Source organism: Rhea americana, unplaced genomic scaffold, assembly GCF_003343005.1.
Source record: "Rhea americana isolate MKP2758 unplaced genomic scaffold, rheAme1 scaffold_225, whole genome shotgun sequence".
NCBI classification, from domain to species: Eukaryota; Metazoa; Chordata; class Aves; order Rheiformes; family Rheidae; genus Rhea; species Rhea americana.
Genome location: NW_028186341.1, coordinates 646,283 through 664,865, shown reverse-complemented (window position 1 = coordinate 664,865; position 18,583 = coordinate 646,283). Strand labels below are relative to the sequence as shown.

Below are 18,583 nucleotides of genomic sequence, written 5' to 3'. Positions count from 1 at the left end.
CTCTCCAGAGCAGAGCTTGAAGAGCTCGAGGTGGGTGTATGCAGAGGATCGTGCAGCTGCTCAGGCGGAGATCTGGCTGGAGAGAAGGCAAAGGGGAATTTTAGCTAAGAAAATCAGGGCTGAATTTTGCTCTTCYTTCCCCCGYGCAGGCTTAYGCGTGYGTTTTGCTTTTGTTTTGTTTTTCTTAAATAAACCAGGGCTGCGTTGTTCCTGCCCTTCCATCGAGGCGTCCACCTTGGATGCGCCTGCTGTTCCCACCTGGAGAGGGTGGAAACCTGTCCAGAGCAGAGAGACTTTCTGGCTGCCCAAGGCTTCAAGGAAGATGAATCTTTTGGWGGAAAGTTTGTCTCCGTAAGCAAGGAGGAGACGATAAAAGTGATTTTGCCTGAGCGACGGGCGAGGGTGTTGAGCTCGGAGGGCCGTCGGGGGCTGAAGTGCCTGGTGAAGCTGGACGGCCTGATTTTACTTGTTCTCTTGTAAAGCGCTCGGGGTTAAAGGCAGGTTTCTGCTCCGAGCCCGCTTGCTCGCCAGCGTCGCGTTGGGCGCGCACGGAGCGGGGAGGTCGGTGGCTTTCGCATAGAAAGCGCGCCGCAGAAAGCGGTGACTCCGGAGGTATCTGCTGGTGCACGTGCTACCTGCTCGCTTTTTAGGGCTCGCTCAGATCAGGGGAGCTTGCCGTTGCCGGCAGGGGAGAACTCAGATACGTTGGTGTCTTCTAGCCGTTACGTGTCGTAGCCCGTAGCCGTGCAAGATCGGGCTTAAAGTGTTCTGAAAAGGCTCGGAGACGTTCTGCCCGTAATCCTGAAAGCTCAGATTTCTCGTGATGCCTGCAAACGGTAGCAGCTGGACCGGTGGATGGATCGGTGGCAGGAGCGCGCTGGGCTGCCGGCAGGGAATTCGCTTCCCTCCGCGCTCTTGTTTTCCGCAGGCTTCATAATTAATCACTGTACTCAGGAGGACGAGCAAGAAAATGAAGCTTGGGCTCCTTGCAACGCTTCCTGCAAACGCGTCTTTGTATTCTCGAGCTTTTGTCTTCTCTAACTCTGCATGGGGAGATCTGGTTTTACGGAGTTTTTTTCCCCTTTTATGGTGACACTGCGTTAGTTTCTTCCCTCTGTCCTTACGTTTAACAGAGATTGCAGCAGGATCGCTGAAACGCCAGTTAAGTGCTTTGCCTGGTGGGGGGGGGGATGCACCCCGCCGGCGTTTGCTGCCTTGTAGGAGTATGGGGGGGGCACAGGGTGCAAATAGCTCCGGGCGCTGCGGCCGCAGGGATGCTCGGGGTGGCGGCGGCCCCGTGGTGCTGACGCCCGGCCTGGCCCCGCCGTTCTCGCCAGGGGCCCTAGCGATGCCGCGAGGACAAAGCCGACTGTTTATTAATCATTCACTTAACGCAGCAGCTGTGATCAGATTCATTGCTGGAGCCGGGCCATTGCAGCAAGGGTATTTTTCCTRCCGAAGCCATAAAAACGAGTGAACAGCTGAAGGGGTGGAATTTGTTGGTAGACTCTTGGWACTTGCCATATTTCACTCTCTTTTCCTTTTTTCTCCCCYGAGTTGCATTACGCRCTTCTCAGCTCCGCTCTGGAAACGGGCATTTCTAGGAAACGCAGCGTGCGAGCTGAGCGGTGTCGGGAGAGGTTCGGAGGCCGCAGGGAGCGAGCAAGCCGGACGCGGCCCCTCGAAAGCGAGCTGCGCTTGGAAGCGATTTCGCCGGGAAGCCCGTTCGGTGGACGGGTGGTTCGGGCGCCGCTCGCTCCGCGGGTGGGGAAGGAGCGGCGTCTTCRCGTGCGGCTGGAACTGCGCCCGGGCTGCCGTTCTGCTCCGCTGCCCTTGCGCTGTCTGCGCCCGGTCGAGGCGCGTGCGGTCCCCGCAGCAAGGCCGTAGGTTTGGCGCTGCGGTACCTGGCGGTTTTGTGTTTGCTTGTGCTCGTTACCCGCCTCGGCGCTGTTCCTGCGCAGCCTCTGGCGTTTCGCCGTGCTCTCGGGCTCCTTTTCTGCGCGGCCCTTCCAAGCCGAAGGTCTTGCAGGCCGTGCAGCGCACGTAACGACATCCCCCGCGGCAGCAAATCCTGCCTGGGCACCACTCCGTAACGGAGTTGTGCCGTACTCGTAACCACRTCGCTCTTTGGTTCTCCAAGACTTGCTTCCACCTCTGCCTCCGGCGGTCTTCCTCCCTCCACCCTTTCTCATCGTTTCCTTCACTTGGGTTATCCCAAATTTCCAGTTAAGGCTTCCTTCCTCCATGGCTCTTTCGGTTCTTTCTCCTTTGGGTCGCTGATGTCCGTAGCGGCGTTGTGCAAGTCCTAGTGTGGAAACGAGTCACCTTCGGGCTTGAGGAAGAGAACTGGGACGCTGGTCTGCCTCCACCAGCGATGGACGAGGAGGGCAGCACAGGAGGAACCTGCTCCGGGGAGCCCACGGGTCAGACGTGCCGGGACCGCGTCGAGAGCGAAACCAGAGCTCTTCGCCTTCCCGTCCGCACGGCCGTTTCGCAGCCCAAACTCGCGACGGCTCCGCGGTTTGTGCTGGTCAGTGGATCGTAGGCGCGCTTTGCAGGGCTGCCTCTCCTCGAGCGTTTCACCTCCCGTTTCTTTTTTTGACCGCGCTCATTAAGGCTGCTCCCTCCCCGGCACCTTTGCCTGCGCCTCTGCTCGGGTTTAGAAAAGCTGTGCACTTTCAGCGCAACGGGCTAAATAGAAAATTACATATTTCAAGCAGTGACCTTGAAAATCAATGTGTAAATGTTTGAGCTGGGTAGATCTGGCAAGACTCCTCGCAACGACTTGCAGAAGTAAGGACATGAGTTTTAAAAGAGAGAGAGAGAGAGAGAGAGAGAGAGTGTGTTCCTCGTTAAAAGAAAAAAATGCTGATTGCTTAATGTACGTTAATCATTGATGGGAGAAGTAAAAGCGGCGGATGAAGTTAATGATTTCACATGTGTGAGGAGGGGGGGGGGATTGGGTTCTCTGTAGCAAAGCRTTGCACAATTTGAAGAAGCTCTTCCCCTGGGTGGAAGCTGCTGTAGCAAAATGGGTTCTGAGCRCTGCTCCGGGCTCGAGCCCCTCTGCTCCGGAAGGGCTTTGGTAGGTCCTGAAAGAGCTACGGAGGCAGGCTGGAGAACGCGGTTAATGCGCTAGATGCACGTCTCCTCGTTTGCCTAATCTCTGCTATGGCAAAAATGGTGAAAAAGGGTCTGGTGAGCAACACCGGACCTACAGGCAGAGTTAGGCTGTGCATGCAGTTGCTGGAGGATTTCTCTGCTGTTAGTCCAGATGAAAGTATCGCCGGCCTGTGCTCCTGCGCAAGCTCCGAAGATGCGAACGTGAAATCCTGCCTAGGTCAACACGGAAAGGAGATTGTACCGACCCAGGGAAACGGCTGGTGTCGGACCTGGGCTGTGCGTGCCGCAGATTACAGCGTACACAAAGTGCCCTTTTGCATGCTGTGCTGCCCGGTTTTACACTCTTTGCCTGTCTGGTGAGATTGGAGTAACCCAAACCGTGCACTGCCAGGTCGGGAGTTGGGATACGGCGGTGGAGTCTGGCTGCAGCGTCGCGTCATGTGCYGGCGCCGGGAGCGCAGCCGCCTGCGCGTGGCAGCACCCTCCGCTCCGGCGGCGCTGGGGCACGCAGGAGCAGTGGAAACGCAGTCGCTGCCTCGAGCACGCTGCCTGTTTTAGTGCTTTCCACAGTAAATCCTACACGAACAGCGCGTTTGCTTTTGATGCACGTCGTCGTAACGGGCTGGATTGATGGAGAATAGCGCTTAGAGTTTATGCAACCTGTAAACCTTTCAAAAGCTGCGTAAATTCTTGCCAGAAGCCCTGCTACACCTCTGTGGAGTGGCAATGGGAAATTGCGGTTTCCAGACCTCGCTGCCTCTCTTTTCAGCAGCTGTTTTGTCTCTGATGGCATCMGCTCGTCGCCAGATAGCACAAGAGTAACGTCCGAGCGCTTGGTCTCGTGGCGCTGCTCCTCAGCCTTGCGTCGCTGCCTGTGTTTTTGGAGTTCTTTCGTTATCCCTTTCTATTCTGTTACATATGCAGGTCTTCAATCAAAAGAGGCCTYGCTTCATTAAAAGAACCTCTTTTTCATGAAAATCTTATGAGCCAGTCTGGTAAGACAGAGTGGCAGGAAGTGTTCTGTGCCTTGAAGATGGCAAATTGGTTTTGAAGATGGTACAGGGAGATGATAACGTGCTCAGACAGTCGAGAAGAGCTGTCACCTGAAATGAGGCCCCCCAAAATCTCAGGCTCACACGGTCAGGAAACTGCTCTTTCTCTGTAATAACGCGATAACCTGTGCTACTATGTTTTTAGCTGGATACCTCTTGCCCAGCCTTTAATAGTCTTAGATACGTGTTCGTTTTTAACAGTGACCGAGGAGAAATGTTGGTGACTACTGAGTGTTGTGGGAGATCATTGTAGCAGCAGCGTAGCAAGTCCCAGTGCAAAGGGACTTTAGTTTCAAACAAACCCAGTCCCAAGCTGATGGAGAGGCCAACCGTTGAGCCCTCCTTGCATTTCCTGGACTCCTCCAAGGTGGGTGACCGTGCGCTGGCTTCGGACATGCCCTTCCAAGCCTTGGGGGAGCTGACCATGCTTGGTCTGCCCGCCCGGTCCCACCTCTGCGGCTCACCAGGATTTACTCACCGCCTTTTGTCTCCTTCCCTCCATCTCCTGACACACTGCCGGAGATGTGTCCCGAGACCTTGATGGCCTGTTATTTGAGGTACCATTGATGCCTGCTGTGTTGTAGCCCTTCTTCTGCCATTTCTTCCTTCTGATGCTTCCACCCTTGACCTCCCCATTCCTCCTCCACTCAAACTGATCCCAACATTTACAGTTCTCTAAGATTTTGAGAGTTCCCTGGTCTTTGATTTACAAGTCACAGCTCCAATAGGAGAGAGAGAGAGAGAGACTTAACTCTTTTTGCCTTATGCTAGTTGTTACCAAGCACTGTGGAGAAGAAAGTCACAGCTTTTATGGAGCGCCGTGCACGTCGGTGACTTCCCAGGATTCCTCCTGGGGTCGTGGCAGGGAACGGAAAGGAGAAGACAGACGTGCTTGGTCAGGCTGAAGTGCGTGATGTGACCTTCAGCTCCAGCACTCAGAGAGGTTGCCCTGGGCTTGAGCGATGGCCGATAGCTGATGATAGGACTGCGCGTTGAGTGAAGGATGTCCGTGGGTGCCAGCTGATGGAGGAGAGAGATGTTAGTGTCTTCGGTGCTGGAGTGGGAGCATTCCTCGTAGCCGGGACTTGGTTTGCTCCCACGTCGTTGAATGCGACCAGCAGGGCTGGATTTTCTTCGTCGCACTGAAGGTAGGTGGGTGCAGCTAGCTACCTGCCTGCAGTGTCAGAAACGTTTCCAGAAGTGCCTGCTTCTGGAACGGTGCTCCGTTTTGCTGCTCGGAATTAACGCTTGGAAGGAAAGAAAAGGTAATTGGCTGTTGCGCCATCGCGGTTGCTCCCCAAATGAGAGCGTGAAACCGAAGCAGAGAGCTGAGCAACTCGCCGGACTTCTAAAAGCTTTGTGCGCCGCGTGGTGCGCCTGCGCGTGCTCGTTGCTTAGTTAGTTCGACTTTCCTTATTCTCCCTCGCAAAAAAAAAAAAAAGGCATCGGCATCCAAGGTTATTCCAAGGGCACGAAGCGATGCGGGTGTGTTTGCTCCCCGCTCCCTTCCGGAGCCGGCTCGCGGTGCCGGCCCCGGGGCGCGCGAGCTCAGAGGTGCTCGCGTGCTTTCGCTGCGGGTTGCTTTTGCAGGCGCGTTAGCCCGGCGTGGAGGCGTTGGCTGCAGATCTCTTCGGGCAGCAGGGCTGCGGAGGGGGGGATTGCCCGGGAAGCTTAATTATCGAGACTGCTTTTAATTAAACGCGTCGCTTCAACCGTGACAGCAAAGCGCTCGCGGTGCGAGGCGTCGGGAGCCGTAGCTGCGGCCCGGGCGCGAGCCGGCCCGGCGCTGTCCGACGGCTGGAGGCGGCGTTGGGCAGCGGGGTGCCGGCGCCCCGGGAGCCGTCGCTTCGCTTTGCGGTTTCCACCCTCTCGTTCCTGGGTGCCCTTCCTCCTCCCCCGGGCGCAGGTCTCCCCGGCCCAGCTCTGCCCTCTCCTCCTGCCCTGCCTGGACCCGTCCTTCCTGGGGGCTGTGGTAGCTCTTCACCGCCGAAACTCCCAGCTTACGGTTGGAGAACTGAAAACCACCAAGGATAAGTAGAAGAGCCTCTTGCTGCAATGTCTCGTGTCCCTGYCGTAGCCTTCTGCTCCAGCAGCGCTAATGAAGGTGGTAAGCGAGGGCTTCGTGGAGACGTACCCAGAGCCTGATCCTTGGCAGCGCCTCGACAGCCTGGCTTTTTCCACGGTCCGGATTCGGCAGCCCAGTTTGTCGTGGTTGGAAAAGTCTTGCTCCTTTTGCAGACCTGCCGAGTCCAGCGTATGGACTACTTGCACGCGGTGGTCTTGCGCAGGCGGAGTTTGGCCAGCGCTACGTAGCGTGTGATTCAGACCGAGTTGCTTCTCCTTTYCATTGAAGCTTGGTCAAACAACTCTTTGTTATTTTAATCTTTTTCTTACGAATCCCTCTAATCACTTTGTCGTTYATGGTGCTCTTTTATGACCACTTGTTGATACCTTTCTGCTGAGAAGATGATCTCAACTGTGCCTAATTCTCTGTTTGGTTAGCTAATTGCGCGTAGATAGCTACTGATGCCGTCTAAAACCTGAGCCCTTCATTCTCCATGCTCTGCTGGCTCTGTTCAGCTAGGCATGAATGCTGCTATGTCATGCCTGCGTTTTGCATAAGCTTGCATCCAGTATCTTCCTCAATATCATGGCCAGTTCTGGCTCCTGTTAAATATATACACACACGTATATATATAAACCCCACCCCAAACCAATAAATGGCAGCAAGAGCCATTTCTCTGTGCRTCTTAGCTTATTCCACCCACAGCTATTGATTAGGATTGGGTTTGACTGAGATTCAGTTTTGTTTCCTGCCCCTATATCTTAACTCCCAGGTTTGCTTCGTAATCAGTTTTTGTTCTCAGTGGTGGTTACACCTCTTTCACATCTGGTATTGTATGCAAATTTCAATAGCTCTCTGATCCCTAATTAAGTTGTTAGATACACGAAGGCTTAGCCCGTATCCTGTGAACACGCCATTAGCTACCTCTCTCACACACCACTTAGTGGTTCTTCAGGTCCTCGTTTGTGGTCTGCAAACTGTTTCCAGATGATGAGAGAGGAGCTCGCGTTCAGACCGGTCAGAGCRACTGGAAGGGCTAAGCTCCTCACTCCACGAAAAGCAAGAGGAAGTTGTAATGCAATATAAAGAGCGTTTGTATCTGAGTTGCGATCTGCTCGGTGGAGAGGTCTAGCATGAAACATTGCTTGTTTTTCATATTTTCAAAGCCCCACTCCCTTGCACGCACTGGGGGGAACAAAAAGGTTGCGGCCGCGTTTATAGTGGAGTCAGCACCAGATGACAGCRGTCTTCATGCCCTTTGGCAAGAGAATATTAGATTGATGTATTATCCAGAATAGAGGCTTTCCTTCATCCTTGCTAGGAGAAGGATAGCACATGTCATCCCACCTTCTAAAAATAGTTGGGAGCGCAGCCRCCGTGTACGATCTGCTCTGGCTCGGTCAGAAGTTGCGGTTCTGAAGCTGGTTGAGCTCCTCCAGCTTGTGGTAGGGAAGGTCATGAGTGGTCTTTAGGAGCTTAAAATCTGTGAAGATCAAACAGACATTTGGCAGCTTTGTTGGTAGTGCGTCACTTGAGCTTCGGTACACAATAACGAGAACAGAGGTGTCTGCATCTCGAGAATGTTTCTCTAACACCAATAATTCAGTTGTCTAGGCATTTCTGTGCCCACATCTTCTCTGTGTTTCGTAAGAGTTTGACTTCATTTTGAAGAGGCTGTTTTTTCAGGCTGTTYTTTTTTGCATGCGTGTGTGTTTTTTTCACATATATTTCCTTCTGTGTCCTTTCAAAATGTTTGTTTTTGATATAAAAGAAACCAAATTCGAGGTATGTTTTGATTCTAGCTTGCTGATAGCTTTGCTTCTATTGAAAAAGCCGCGGCAGTGCACTTCGCTTGTGCTGATGTGGTTGGTTACGTGCRGGTAGGACGTTAATCAGGAAGGTGAAGCACTCGCTTGCTCTGCTAGATTGTTTGCTTTGGTCATGGGTAAATTAATGCTCAGTCATAAAATACTGGTAAGCAAAACCTTGTGCTTGCRGTACCGCTGGAGAGGGATGCGCAGACCTGTCACCGGTGGTGTAGATAGGAGCGTTTGAGGAAGCTTAGTAGAAGTTTGTATCTTCTGAAGTCTTTAAAATGCACTAGGCTAAAAATGTCTTCTAGAAGAGCAATTAATAATTTGTTTAAATACGTAGGGCGTGGTATTCCTAGGTACCCCTAGGGAGCTGGCCCAYGGAGCCCGATTCTGCTGTCCACGCAAGCTCTTACAGCCATTTTGCCCTACCAGGTCTTCCRGCTACTTCTACACCAGGGGGAAATCTTCCCTTTGGGAGCAGCCTGGGGCCCCTCATTTGCCTCTTCCCTCTGTGCCTACCTGATGCACGGTGGTGATACCCTGGCCTTCGGCCTCTGGAGCCATACTTGGTGAAGAGATAATGTGTGCAACAGGGGTAAAGGAGGTTGTGGAGTCTCCATCCTTGGAGATATTCAAAAGCCGCCTGGACACAGTCCTAGGCAACCTGCTGTAGGTGACCCTGCTTGAGCAAGGGGCTTGGACTAGATGATCTCCAGAGATCCCTGCCAACCTCAACCCTTCTATGATGCTGTGAAAGCCTGGGAGAGGGGAACTTCAGAACCTCCTGCCTCTGCCGAAACACTCTGTGTGTTGCTGGGCTTTTCTGACAAATGCCAGCGATTGCAGTTAAACAGCACTAGATCTATGTGTTGCTCTAAAAGATTACCCTGAGCAAGGATTCAGGTGTTGAGGACTCCTAAGCTTTGCTCAGCTCATAACTGGAGAAGGGAAGAAAATCTGTGGTTTAAAAGAAAAAAGGATGCGTTTTTTCTACTTAAAAAAATTCAAGTGGTGACCAACACTAACCACAAGTGGTTAAACTACGGGAAAATAATATTCCCAGCTTGTGTGTTTATCCACAGATAATTAGAGATCAGGCACTCTAGTTACAACTCCATAAAAGGGTAGTGATCAGTAGGTTAAAAATATATTCTTTTACTTTGTGTGTGTGTGYGTGCGTGTGCATGCATGCTTTTGAGTCTTGGTTGGCTTTGTGGTGCCTTAGCTATCCTAGCTGTAGCCACCTAGACTTTTTTCAAGGAAGCCAGCTGGGAGTCTACATCTTCAGAACTAGAGGTGCCAGTCAGGAATTTAGCATCAAATCTACTCAAATGGATCAATTTCTTTGCAGCGAACCCAGAGCAGTTTCTTCAAACAAGGTCGGTAGTGTGGTGCTCAGTTTTGGTAAGTGCAAAATTCTCTCCAGCAGATAAAATTCATCATTTGGAAAGTGACACTTGAGATGTTTTCTTCTCTCTTCCTTTTCATCAGTGCTCAGAGAAATACAGTGTTCCTGCAGCCTAGGGCTTTCTATACCTGTGTGCAAGCATGAAAAGCCTTGGGGTTTTTGGGACCTTGTGTTGCACATGCCCTGTGGGTTGACTTGGCCCTGTGTGCAATAGCAGAAGAAGGACTATCTTCAGAAGACTTGTCCTGTTGGAACTGTAGCTCTTCTTTGGGAAAATCCATACTGCTTCTTGGTAGGACTCATGTTCTTGCCATTAGATGAGCTTAAGAGAAGCAGACCAGAGACAGAGAACAAAAAAACAGAGCTCTTGGATGGTGGTAGGAGAAGAAGCAGGCCTGCTGTTTGGCTCACTGCACAATTTTTGCTAGTTTGTGTTAGAAGCACCTGAGAATATTGCTGCTGGTGGGAACCTGCAGGAGAAAGTAGTAGTAGTCCAAAGTGTCTGACTGAAGGAAAGAAAAATGTGAGCAAACAAAACTAAAAAAGAGCAGGAGAAAAAGGCAAAGGGGAAGAAGATGAAGGACTGGCCGGAATCTGTGTTGGTATAAAAGCCCTCTTTCAGATTTCTTCAAAGCATGGTTACAAGATTAGTCATTAGATCTGAGGCTCCAGCCCTTCGACAAATTCAGCTTCTTGGCATTTCCGGTCATCTTAATGGATGTCTTTCATGTTGCAGTCAACATAYGGTGTCTTCCCTTCTGGCTCGTCCACCAGGACTCTTGAGTTTGCTAAAGCGCCTTGCTAAGACATGAAGGTTTGGGTAAATCCGCCTCGCCGCTTTGCTCTAAGCAAAGGCAGGTCATCAGGGAGCTTTCCCCACCGTGTTTCCTCCGCAGTCAGTGCCGGAAGACACGCAGCTCTGGGGGGATGATTTGTCCCATGTAAGTTTTTGGCCCTTGGTTGGCTGGAGGGCACACCTGGAGCAGGCACCTTCCTCCCGTGGCTCAGCCGACAGAGATGCTCTCACCCCTGACGTTTCTCCGTTGGGGCAGTTGCAGTGGTGAGCGTACAGTGTGCTGGACCAGAGAATTAAACGCGTTTGGTGGTGCTGAGGCTGTCCTCCCGAAGGCTGCTGARTGTTTGCCTAACACAACGCGCAGACCTTGGACCCGACGTTGGGAGCGATAGGTAGTGGCTTGGCTGTTGTTGCRTTAACATGCCCAAGCGGATGCGTCTGAGCTGTTGGACACTGAGCTGCAACGCAACCAAAATCATGTTCCTTGTGTCCCTGGGAAGGACGGAGCCGGAGTCYGGGCTTGGGCCACTGCTGGGACGTGCTTGGCCACCGCTGGTCTGCAGGGGCTGTGGCTCCAGCTGCGGTAAAAGGCTATTTTGGTGCCCCGAACTCTAGAGAAAACTCCGTGCTGCGGGACACAGGGCGCCTGGGGTCCCACCGCYGGCGCTGTTGCGGCTCCCGCTTGGCTGGTGCAGAGTTGAGGTTCCAGTTTAGCGGCCGAGYGCCCTTGCTGCTGCCGGCGGCGCCGCCTGCGCGTTACTGCGTAACCCGGGCAGGCGTGCGGTGATTTTTGTGAAGCCACATGTGCTTCTACCGCAATTTAATTTGTGCTACATGAGAACCCGATGTATTTGTACGTGCTGCCAAATGCTCCGCTTGCTCCGTAGAGAAAATTGTGTAATTGCAAAGTGTAATTCACAAACGTAATACGAAACTAAGTGTGTAATGTTCTGTGACTACGGGGGAATTAATGTTATTTTTTCCTTTCAGAGGCTGTATAAATTAACCCACTTTTCTTATCAGTTACTGGGAAAAAAGGTCACGGTTGTTGTAGCTTGGCTTTGTACCTTATCTCTGCTGTAAACACCGCCAGGTGATTGGTGCTCGTGGGGTTTTGGCTGCGCGAGGACGGCATCTCTCGTGCGTACCCACTTCGGCTCCTTTGAGTCGCCGGGCCTCAGGCTAGTTAATTATTTGCAGCGTGCTCTCGTTATTAGTGCAAAGCCATTGCAAAGCTAAAGATGGTCACCTTGATGCCGTGACATCAGCTCCTCCGAGACATCTGCTTCCTCCGAGCAGAGAAGAGCATCCTGTCCCCGAGAGGTGACAGTACGAAGAGGCAAAGTGTGGTCAGTCCTGGGCCGAGCCCTGGGCACGGTGCAGTTTTTCAAGCAGAACGTTGTCGCTTTTGCCATCCCTGGCTGAACTGCACCGACGGGCGTTTACTTGGGGCCCTCAGGAAGGCGCGTTTGGAGGAGGCACGAGTGCTGGGGAAAAGATGAAATGCCGCGGAGCGGTGCGTGAGCGGCACGGTACAGCCCTCACCGTGACTCACCTCCTCCGAGGGTTTCTTTCCTCGCTGCTGTTTCTCTCCCACGCTTTCCTAACCTTGCTACCAGCCTCGCCGCTTCCGAAACCCCGGAGCGCGCGTGGCGCGGCCCTCGGGGCACCGTCCGGGTGAAGCGGCTCGGACTGCTCCCGGCGGGCCTCGCCGCCCGTCCCCTGCCGCCGCCTCGTCTCCGGCACCTCGAGGCGCGGATGTTTCCAAACGAGGGAGAGAGAGGCTGGAAAAGGTCCCTGGGCTCCGGTGCTTCCGGCTGGAGAGCGACGTAGACACTCTCCTGGAAGAAAGGAGGCCACCGCCAGGAGATGCCGTCCTCAGCCGCGCGTGACGTTTGTGCGGCTCCGAGGCGCTGTACGGGATTGCTTGGGCTGGCAGCGCCGTGGCAGAGCCCGCGTTTCCCGGTGCGGCGCAGAGCCTCCGCGCTCGGAGCTGCACCGGAACCGGAGCCGGAGGAAGCGCGTGGCGAAACGGCCCGCCGTCCGTGCGCTCTCCGGCGCACTGAATTCCCGGCGAGGTAAAGTGGTTGTGGGAGGGGAGATGTTTTGGAGAGCGGCAGCGCAGCCGCGTGCGCGCCTYGCGGAGGGGCCGCGCTCTTCCCGGCAAACCAGCCCGGGCAGCGAGGGCCTCGCCGGCGCCGCGGAGCCGCCGTTGCATCTCCAGTTGTGGGTCTGGACCTTGAGTTTTAAAGAGAGCTGGGGAAAATAAGTGTAGGGGGGGGGACATTGCAGGTTTGCAGAGGGCTCCTTCGGCATCAGCTATCGATTTTCCCGCAGCTGGATTATTCCYGTCCGTCAGCCCTTTCCCACGGTTTCCCATTCATTTGTAAAGCAAATTGGCTGCTGGAATTATCCCCAGGCTAAAGGGGGATGGCAGCCGCCCGTCCGTGAGCTGCAAATGCCCTACGGACGATTGGCGCGCTCAGAATCAGGATTTCTCCAAGGGTTTTGGACCTTGCAGCTTTAAGGATGATACCGAGTCTGCAGGATGTTGGCTCGTGGCTCTTTCCCTCCTTTTTGCCTTTCCTAGGAGTCTGGCGCGTAAAGCAGCAGCGCTCGTTGAACGCGGTTTGAGCCAGCGTTCAGTTGTTCGGCGCTTTCCTCCTTTGGGAGCCCACCTGGAGGCATCTGCTGCCGTTCCCTGCCGCAGGACGGCCTTTGGCCAAAGAGCTTCAATGTGATTGACCACCCATGTTACCCTTCCAAAGCAAAATGCTTCTTGGGGGAGAGCGGTTAAGTGGTTGAGAAGCCCAAATTTGGAGATCTGGAGCYGGTGCTAAAGGGTCTTCGTTAAGCAGCGTCCTCTCTTGGTGGCCTGAAGGTCCATGGTGATTGGGGTGCAAGAGGATGTCAAAATCATCCGGGAGGTGGGAACGCGCTTTAGGAATAGGCAGTCTGTGAGCGTTAAGTGCTCGGCGGGCGGCTCTGCCTTTCCTCCTGCCGGTGGTCGTGGGCAGAGCGCTCAGGCTGCCGGCGCCTGCGGGCGGTGGGGACGGCTGCCTTGCRAAGCTGCTGGAAATCGTTGCAAGGAAATCAGTGCTCGGGTCTGAAAGCGTCACAGTCTTTGGCCAAACCCCTTTTAACGCACCTCAAGGTGAAGARTCTCGCAGAAATCCGTACAGATGTATCAGGGCTACATCATATTTTTATTCAATTAAAGAAAAAAATGTATAACTCATTATTAAGGAACATTTACATGTGGGATAGTGCAATATTATAATCCTGTACAGCAGCAGCTAAAGTGAGAGAAGGCCGGGAAGCTGAAATCAGGGCACAYAGGGAAGGGAAGAGCTCAGTCTGCAATGCAAAGATGAAGGTGTTGGTGGCAAGGGCTTGCTCGCCGAGAGCTACCAGGTGGAGGGCGGCGTGATTAGTTGTTGTCTTCTCCTTGCACCATTTCCTTCGTAAACTGCTGCAACGAGGCGTAAATCTGAGCACTTAAGTTCCCAAGAGATCTTCTGGAAGGAGGTCTTGGAACAGTAAGGACGACTCGCGTTGCATTAGTTACCTCTTGAAAGGTCGCTCGCTGTGTGTTTCCTGGCCCYGCTGCGAACGCATCAATCATGCGGGCGCTGCGGAAAGCTTACGCTTAACTCTGGCTCTCTTTGGTTTGCAGGTGCAAAGTAGGTCAACATGAGTGGCCTTGGGGACAGTTCAACGGACCCTGCCAACCCCGATTCGCGGAAGAGGAAAGGCTCGCCGTGTGATACGCTGGCGCAGAGGTACGTGTGCGCTGCTGAAGCCGTTCCCCTGCCACGGCTACTTTGTCATTCTGACTGCATCGTTCTGTCCCGTCTGCTCGAGCAGATGGAGCAGGGTTGCAGCCGCTCAGAAACGTTCACACTTCCCACCAGAACTTCGCTTTGCTTTTATCAGTGGCTGTGGTGGAAGATGGAACATGATGGAAATACAGCTCCCCATCTGCTCTGCTTGTTTTGAGGTGGCAAATGATGATTAGAGGCTCGTTATCAAAGTTAATGTATTGATTTTGTAAACTGAGAGCACTCGATCATGTAGAGGAGCATCAAGAAAGTTTTCTCAGAGTAAATTTGGGACAGATACTTCTCTCAGGGGCAGGAGGATAAGGTCTGCAGCTCATCCTGAGCCTTCTGCCTCTTCATGGCAGGTTCTCGAGAAATACACATTTCTGTAATGTTCAGAAACCCYGGTGGAGACCCTCTTGCTCCCCGGTACAATGGTGAAGCAATTTGGGTCTGAAATCCTTCCGTTTCTGCGAGCAGCGCAGCCTGCTTGGCAGCTCGGCTCACTGCAGAAACGCCCCGTTTGCTTACGACTGCACCTGCAAGGGCTAGCTGCGTTGCCAGTAGATTTAGAATAAGAAGCCCTGGAGAGGTACGACTGTGATCCCCTGTTGACAGGCTTCTGCTGGTGCTCCGTGAATCTTCTGGGTCTTTCCAGTGCGATACAGCCTGTTAGTAAGAATGAATTTGCAGTGCCACTGCTGACTCTGCCTGGCTCCTGCATGAGAAGCTGTTCAGCCTGTCGTTGCAGAATATTGACGTGAAAAGCAAGCTCCAGTTGTATTTTTTGTTAATTACAGCGTATATCTGACGTTTGAAACGGTACATGTAAAGGCTACAGTGTGCTAATAGTATAAGAGGGAGAGACATTAAGTGGTTGCTTAAGATTTTCTATTTGTTGCAGTCCTCAGTGGTCACTTCTCTCTTCTAGGGCAGCGAATTAACTGCAGAGCTCACATAGSTTCTTACAAAGCCTCTCAAACTCTTGATTTAGCTGTGCCATTAAAATAAGTAATAATAGTAGAGCCCATTTGGACAGCACTCATTGCAGTTATCTTCGTCCTAACAAACCTTTTAGTAACCATGTGAAATATCGACCGTTTCTGGCCGAGTCGTCCCCGTCAGCAACCGAGGCTGAAGGTATGTGGGACCCCTTCCTCCTTCACGATCCGAAGCGAAGCGAACTCCAAAACTCCTCCGTTAAAAGCGGGAAGGTTTAACTAGTGCTTTTGATGATACTTCAGAGTCATAAAGAACAGCCCACTGCTGTAATATTCTCATGATGCTTTTATGTAAGGAAAATTGGCCAATTCTCCCTCCTACAAATTGAAAGTTGCCACAGCAACAGCGGCGTTAAGTTTTTTCATGAAATGAGCTCACCCACAACAGAGTTTTTTTTCCTTTTTTTTTTCCCTGCTATTTCTTTCTGATTTGCAAAGAGAGCTAGGAATGAGTTTGACCTTAACCAAAATGCTCGTTTGGCTCCTCGGAGGAGCACTCGGTTGCCGCCTGAGGTCGGACCGCTTTGCCAAGAGCCTCACGGCCATCGGGCTGGTTTCGGTGCCGTGGCCGGGACCTGGTGCCAGGCTGGGTCCGGCGGCTCCGTGACTTGCCTGTAGAGCGAACCACCACATCAGTTTGAGTTGCTTTTGCAATCAKTTTGCTTGCGGTTCTTTTTTAATGCACTTCTAGCACTCAGCTTATGAAATCTTACTTCTTTGGCATCTCACCTCCCTTCTCTTTTTTGTGATTTATCTAAAGAATAAACCGCTGGCCTCTTTACAGCACGTTCTTTTGCACGGTTACGGGGTGTTAATGGGAGCCCTTGGTTTGATGYGCTGATGGGAGAGGGGAAGGTGGCACTTTTTGAGTAGATTTCTCTCTTTTCCATATAATCCGGTCCCTGCTGCGTGCGGTAGGTCCCCAGAGGCAGTGTAATTGGGTACAAGTTAGTGCTTTCCTTGGTGCAAATGGGTYGCTGCCGAAAGCACTTCCCGTGCAGTTCTGATTTCCCCCATAGCTGTACGAAAAGCAGCTGAGGTCACTGCCCAGACCCAACAACTTCACAGAAATTCGAAATCAAACCTGCCACAAGCCTCCTCAGATCACCACAAACCATTGGTGGCCCGAACGGAAACCCAACTTATGTTCTCCATACCTGGCYGCTAGGTTTTCTGGTGGCCAAATATATTTTGTTTTATTTTAATTTTGGATTCCGCTGTGTCCATCAAGTAGAAGGCCATTYTCTAGCTTCTCTGGCCAGTCATGCCTGCATGGAGAAACGAGGGAGGAGGAGAAACGAGGTGTTGGAACAGGGTGAAATTTGGTCCAGTGAAGCCTGCGTGAGCGAGACAATGAAACGCTCAGCAGGAAAGGTGTCCRTTCGGGAACCCCTGCATGTGTTGGGTGTTTGCATGCTGTAAAATGCCCAAGAAATGATGCACGCTTTCCAGGCCTAGATATTAAGCTGGAGTTAAGAAAGAGTAAAGAACTGCTTGTGTAGCCTACCACAGAGCTCCTGCAGAGTGGCACATATTCCCTTCCTGTTGCGTATCTCTTCCCGGGGAGCACTATGGGCTTTGGAGGACCTTCAGAAACTCTGGTCGGATTCGCTTGCAGAATTCTGGCCTGTCTGAGGGCAAAGCCATCTCATGGCACCACATGCATCTCATCACCAGCTTCTTGGTGTCTGATAAATATTAGGCATTTTTAGGCAGGGCTTTTTAAATAGCATGTTGGGTGTCCTGCAGAGGTTGCAAAAAATGATGTGACTTATTGCAGCGGGATGGGGAGGAACATCAAGAAAAATGCATCGTACATTCRCTGACCGTTACAGTTGAGGACATTTTCAGCTATTCTCATTTCTTCCAGTRGTTGCTAAAGTGGATGGCGTGTTAGGGAGAATGTGTACCTTTGGGTCTCTCAGGTACACGAGCAGGGCTTTTGTGTTGCTTTTGGTGCTTTGCCTTTGTCAGAGGAGTATGTTTTCGTGTCCAGAGTGGCTTTAATGATAGCCATGTTGTAGCACATAAATAATCTGTACTCCATTCCCAGAATTTTGAAATAGTTGGTGGGAGAGGATTGGGCCTTCTGCGTTGACTTGGAGCTAAAAGAAAAGCTGTTTTGCTGGGAAAAAGTTGACCTCATGAATATTTTTCGTCTTACCCTTGTCACTGTTGATTCAGAGACACTCTGGTAGACTCCAGTAGATGTTGTTAGCCTTTTTGTATGAATTCAGGATTTACTTCACGACAACTGGAATGCTGGCTTTGGGAAAATAAGAGGCTGTACAGATTTATAACTATTTCTGAGAGGAAGACAGAGGCCTTACAGGTCTGTTTTTGTTAAGGGAATATGGGAGCATCTGGCTAGTTGAATGCATCTTCCTTGGCATTAGTTTCAATTTTTTTGTATATGCATGAAAAAAGACAAAACCCTCAAGCAACTCCTCAGTAATTTGGAGGTGTTCAGATGATACCACAGCTGTGGCTCTAGCCAGGACTTGTCTTCTTAGGTACTTGAACAGTGTGTAGGTGGGGCTGGACTGAGCGAGGGAAAAATCATTAACATGGCTTTTAATTTTCCTGGTTTTTTTTCCTGTAACAGCAATGAAAAGCGGCGACGGGAACAGGAGAACAAATATTTAGAGGAGCTGGCGGAGCTGCTGTCTGCAAACATTGGGGACATCGACACTCTGAGTGTCAAACCCGACAAATGCAAGATCCTAAAAAAGACGGTTGATCAGATCCAGCAGATGAAGAGGTTGGAACAAGGTAAAGCTGCAGCCTCTTGACTTTCTTTGTCTGAAAGCTTTAGAGTGCGAATATTCTCCTGGTAGTTTCAGGCACTAAATTGCAATGAATAATCATGGCTTAGAGGCAGTTCCATTTGTTACAGTTTTCATTCTCCCACTTTTATTAAAGCATTAACGTAAAAAGGTGACTTTGCTCCTGTCGCTTGGGCTGTTGGGAATGGCACCTGTGTTGCTGGTGCTGCCGGTCCTGTGGCACAAGTGCGCTGTAAGATGGCACGTTACAAGGCTCAGTCTTTGTAACTCGTCCTGAAATTATTCCTTAGATTCCACAGAAATGCCTTTGAAGCCTGCAGGATCAGGCCCGTTAAGTACTTAGCAGCAGCACTGCTCTTAACTAGTATGTGTGTAGAAAGCCCATTTTACAGGTGGGTAAGATGAATGACAGACAGCTCTGCCACATGCTGTGCGAGATTTCGTGAAGAACCGTTTACCCTTGTCAGGTCTGTTTTCCTGCCAACAAAATAGATTAGAGGGGCATTAATGCATCTATTGCCGGTGAACGTAGGCACTGTAAGCGATAAGCAGAGGAGAGATGCTTGAGAAGCCATATAAAGGTTGAAATTCACCCTGAGTGTCAACTCGTAGGCTGAAGTATGCAATTCCGAAGGGCTTGAGCAAGGCGCGCAAGAAAACAGGTGAGCTGCGTTCGGGCATGGATGTGCCTGGGATTTGCTTGAGTCCTTGCAGCCK

General features: G+C 51.8%; 1 protein-coding gene across 1 annotated transcript in view; it reads left to right on the top strand.

Annotated features, from left to right (window-relative positions):
• NCOA1 (nuclear receptor coactivator 1) overlaps positions 1–18,583 on the top strand; it is a 114,557-nt gene that overhangs the window by 55,176 nt on the left and 40,798 nt on the right. The window contains exons 3-4 of the mRNA XM_085305680.1: positions 13,935–14,040; positions 17,686–17,852. Coding sequence (XP_085161806.1) covers positions 13,952–14,040; positions 17,686–17,852 — 256 coding nt within the window. The 5' untranslated portion in view covers positions 13,935–13,951. The remainder of the gene's footprint in view (positions 1–13,934; positions 14,041–17,685; positions 17,853–18,583) is intronic.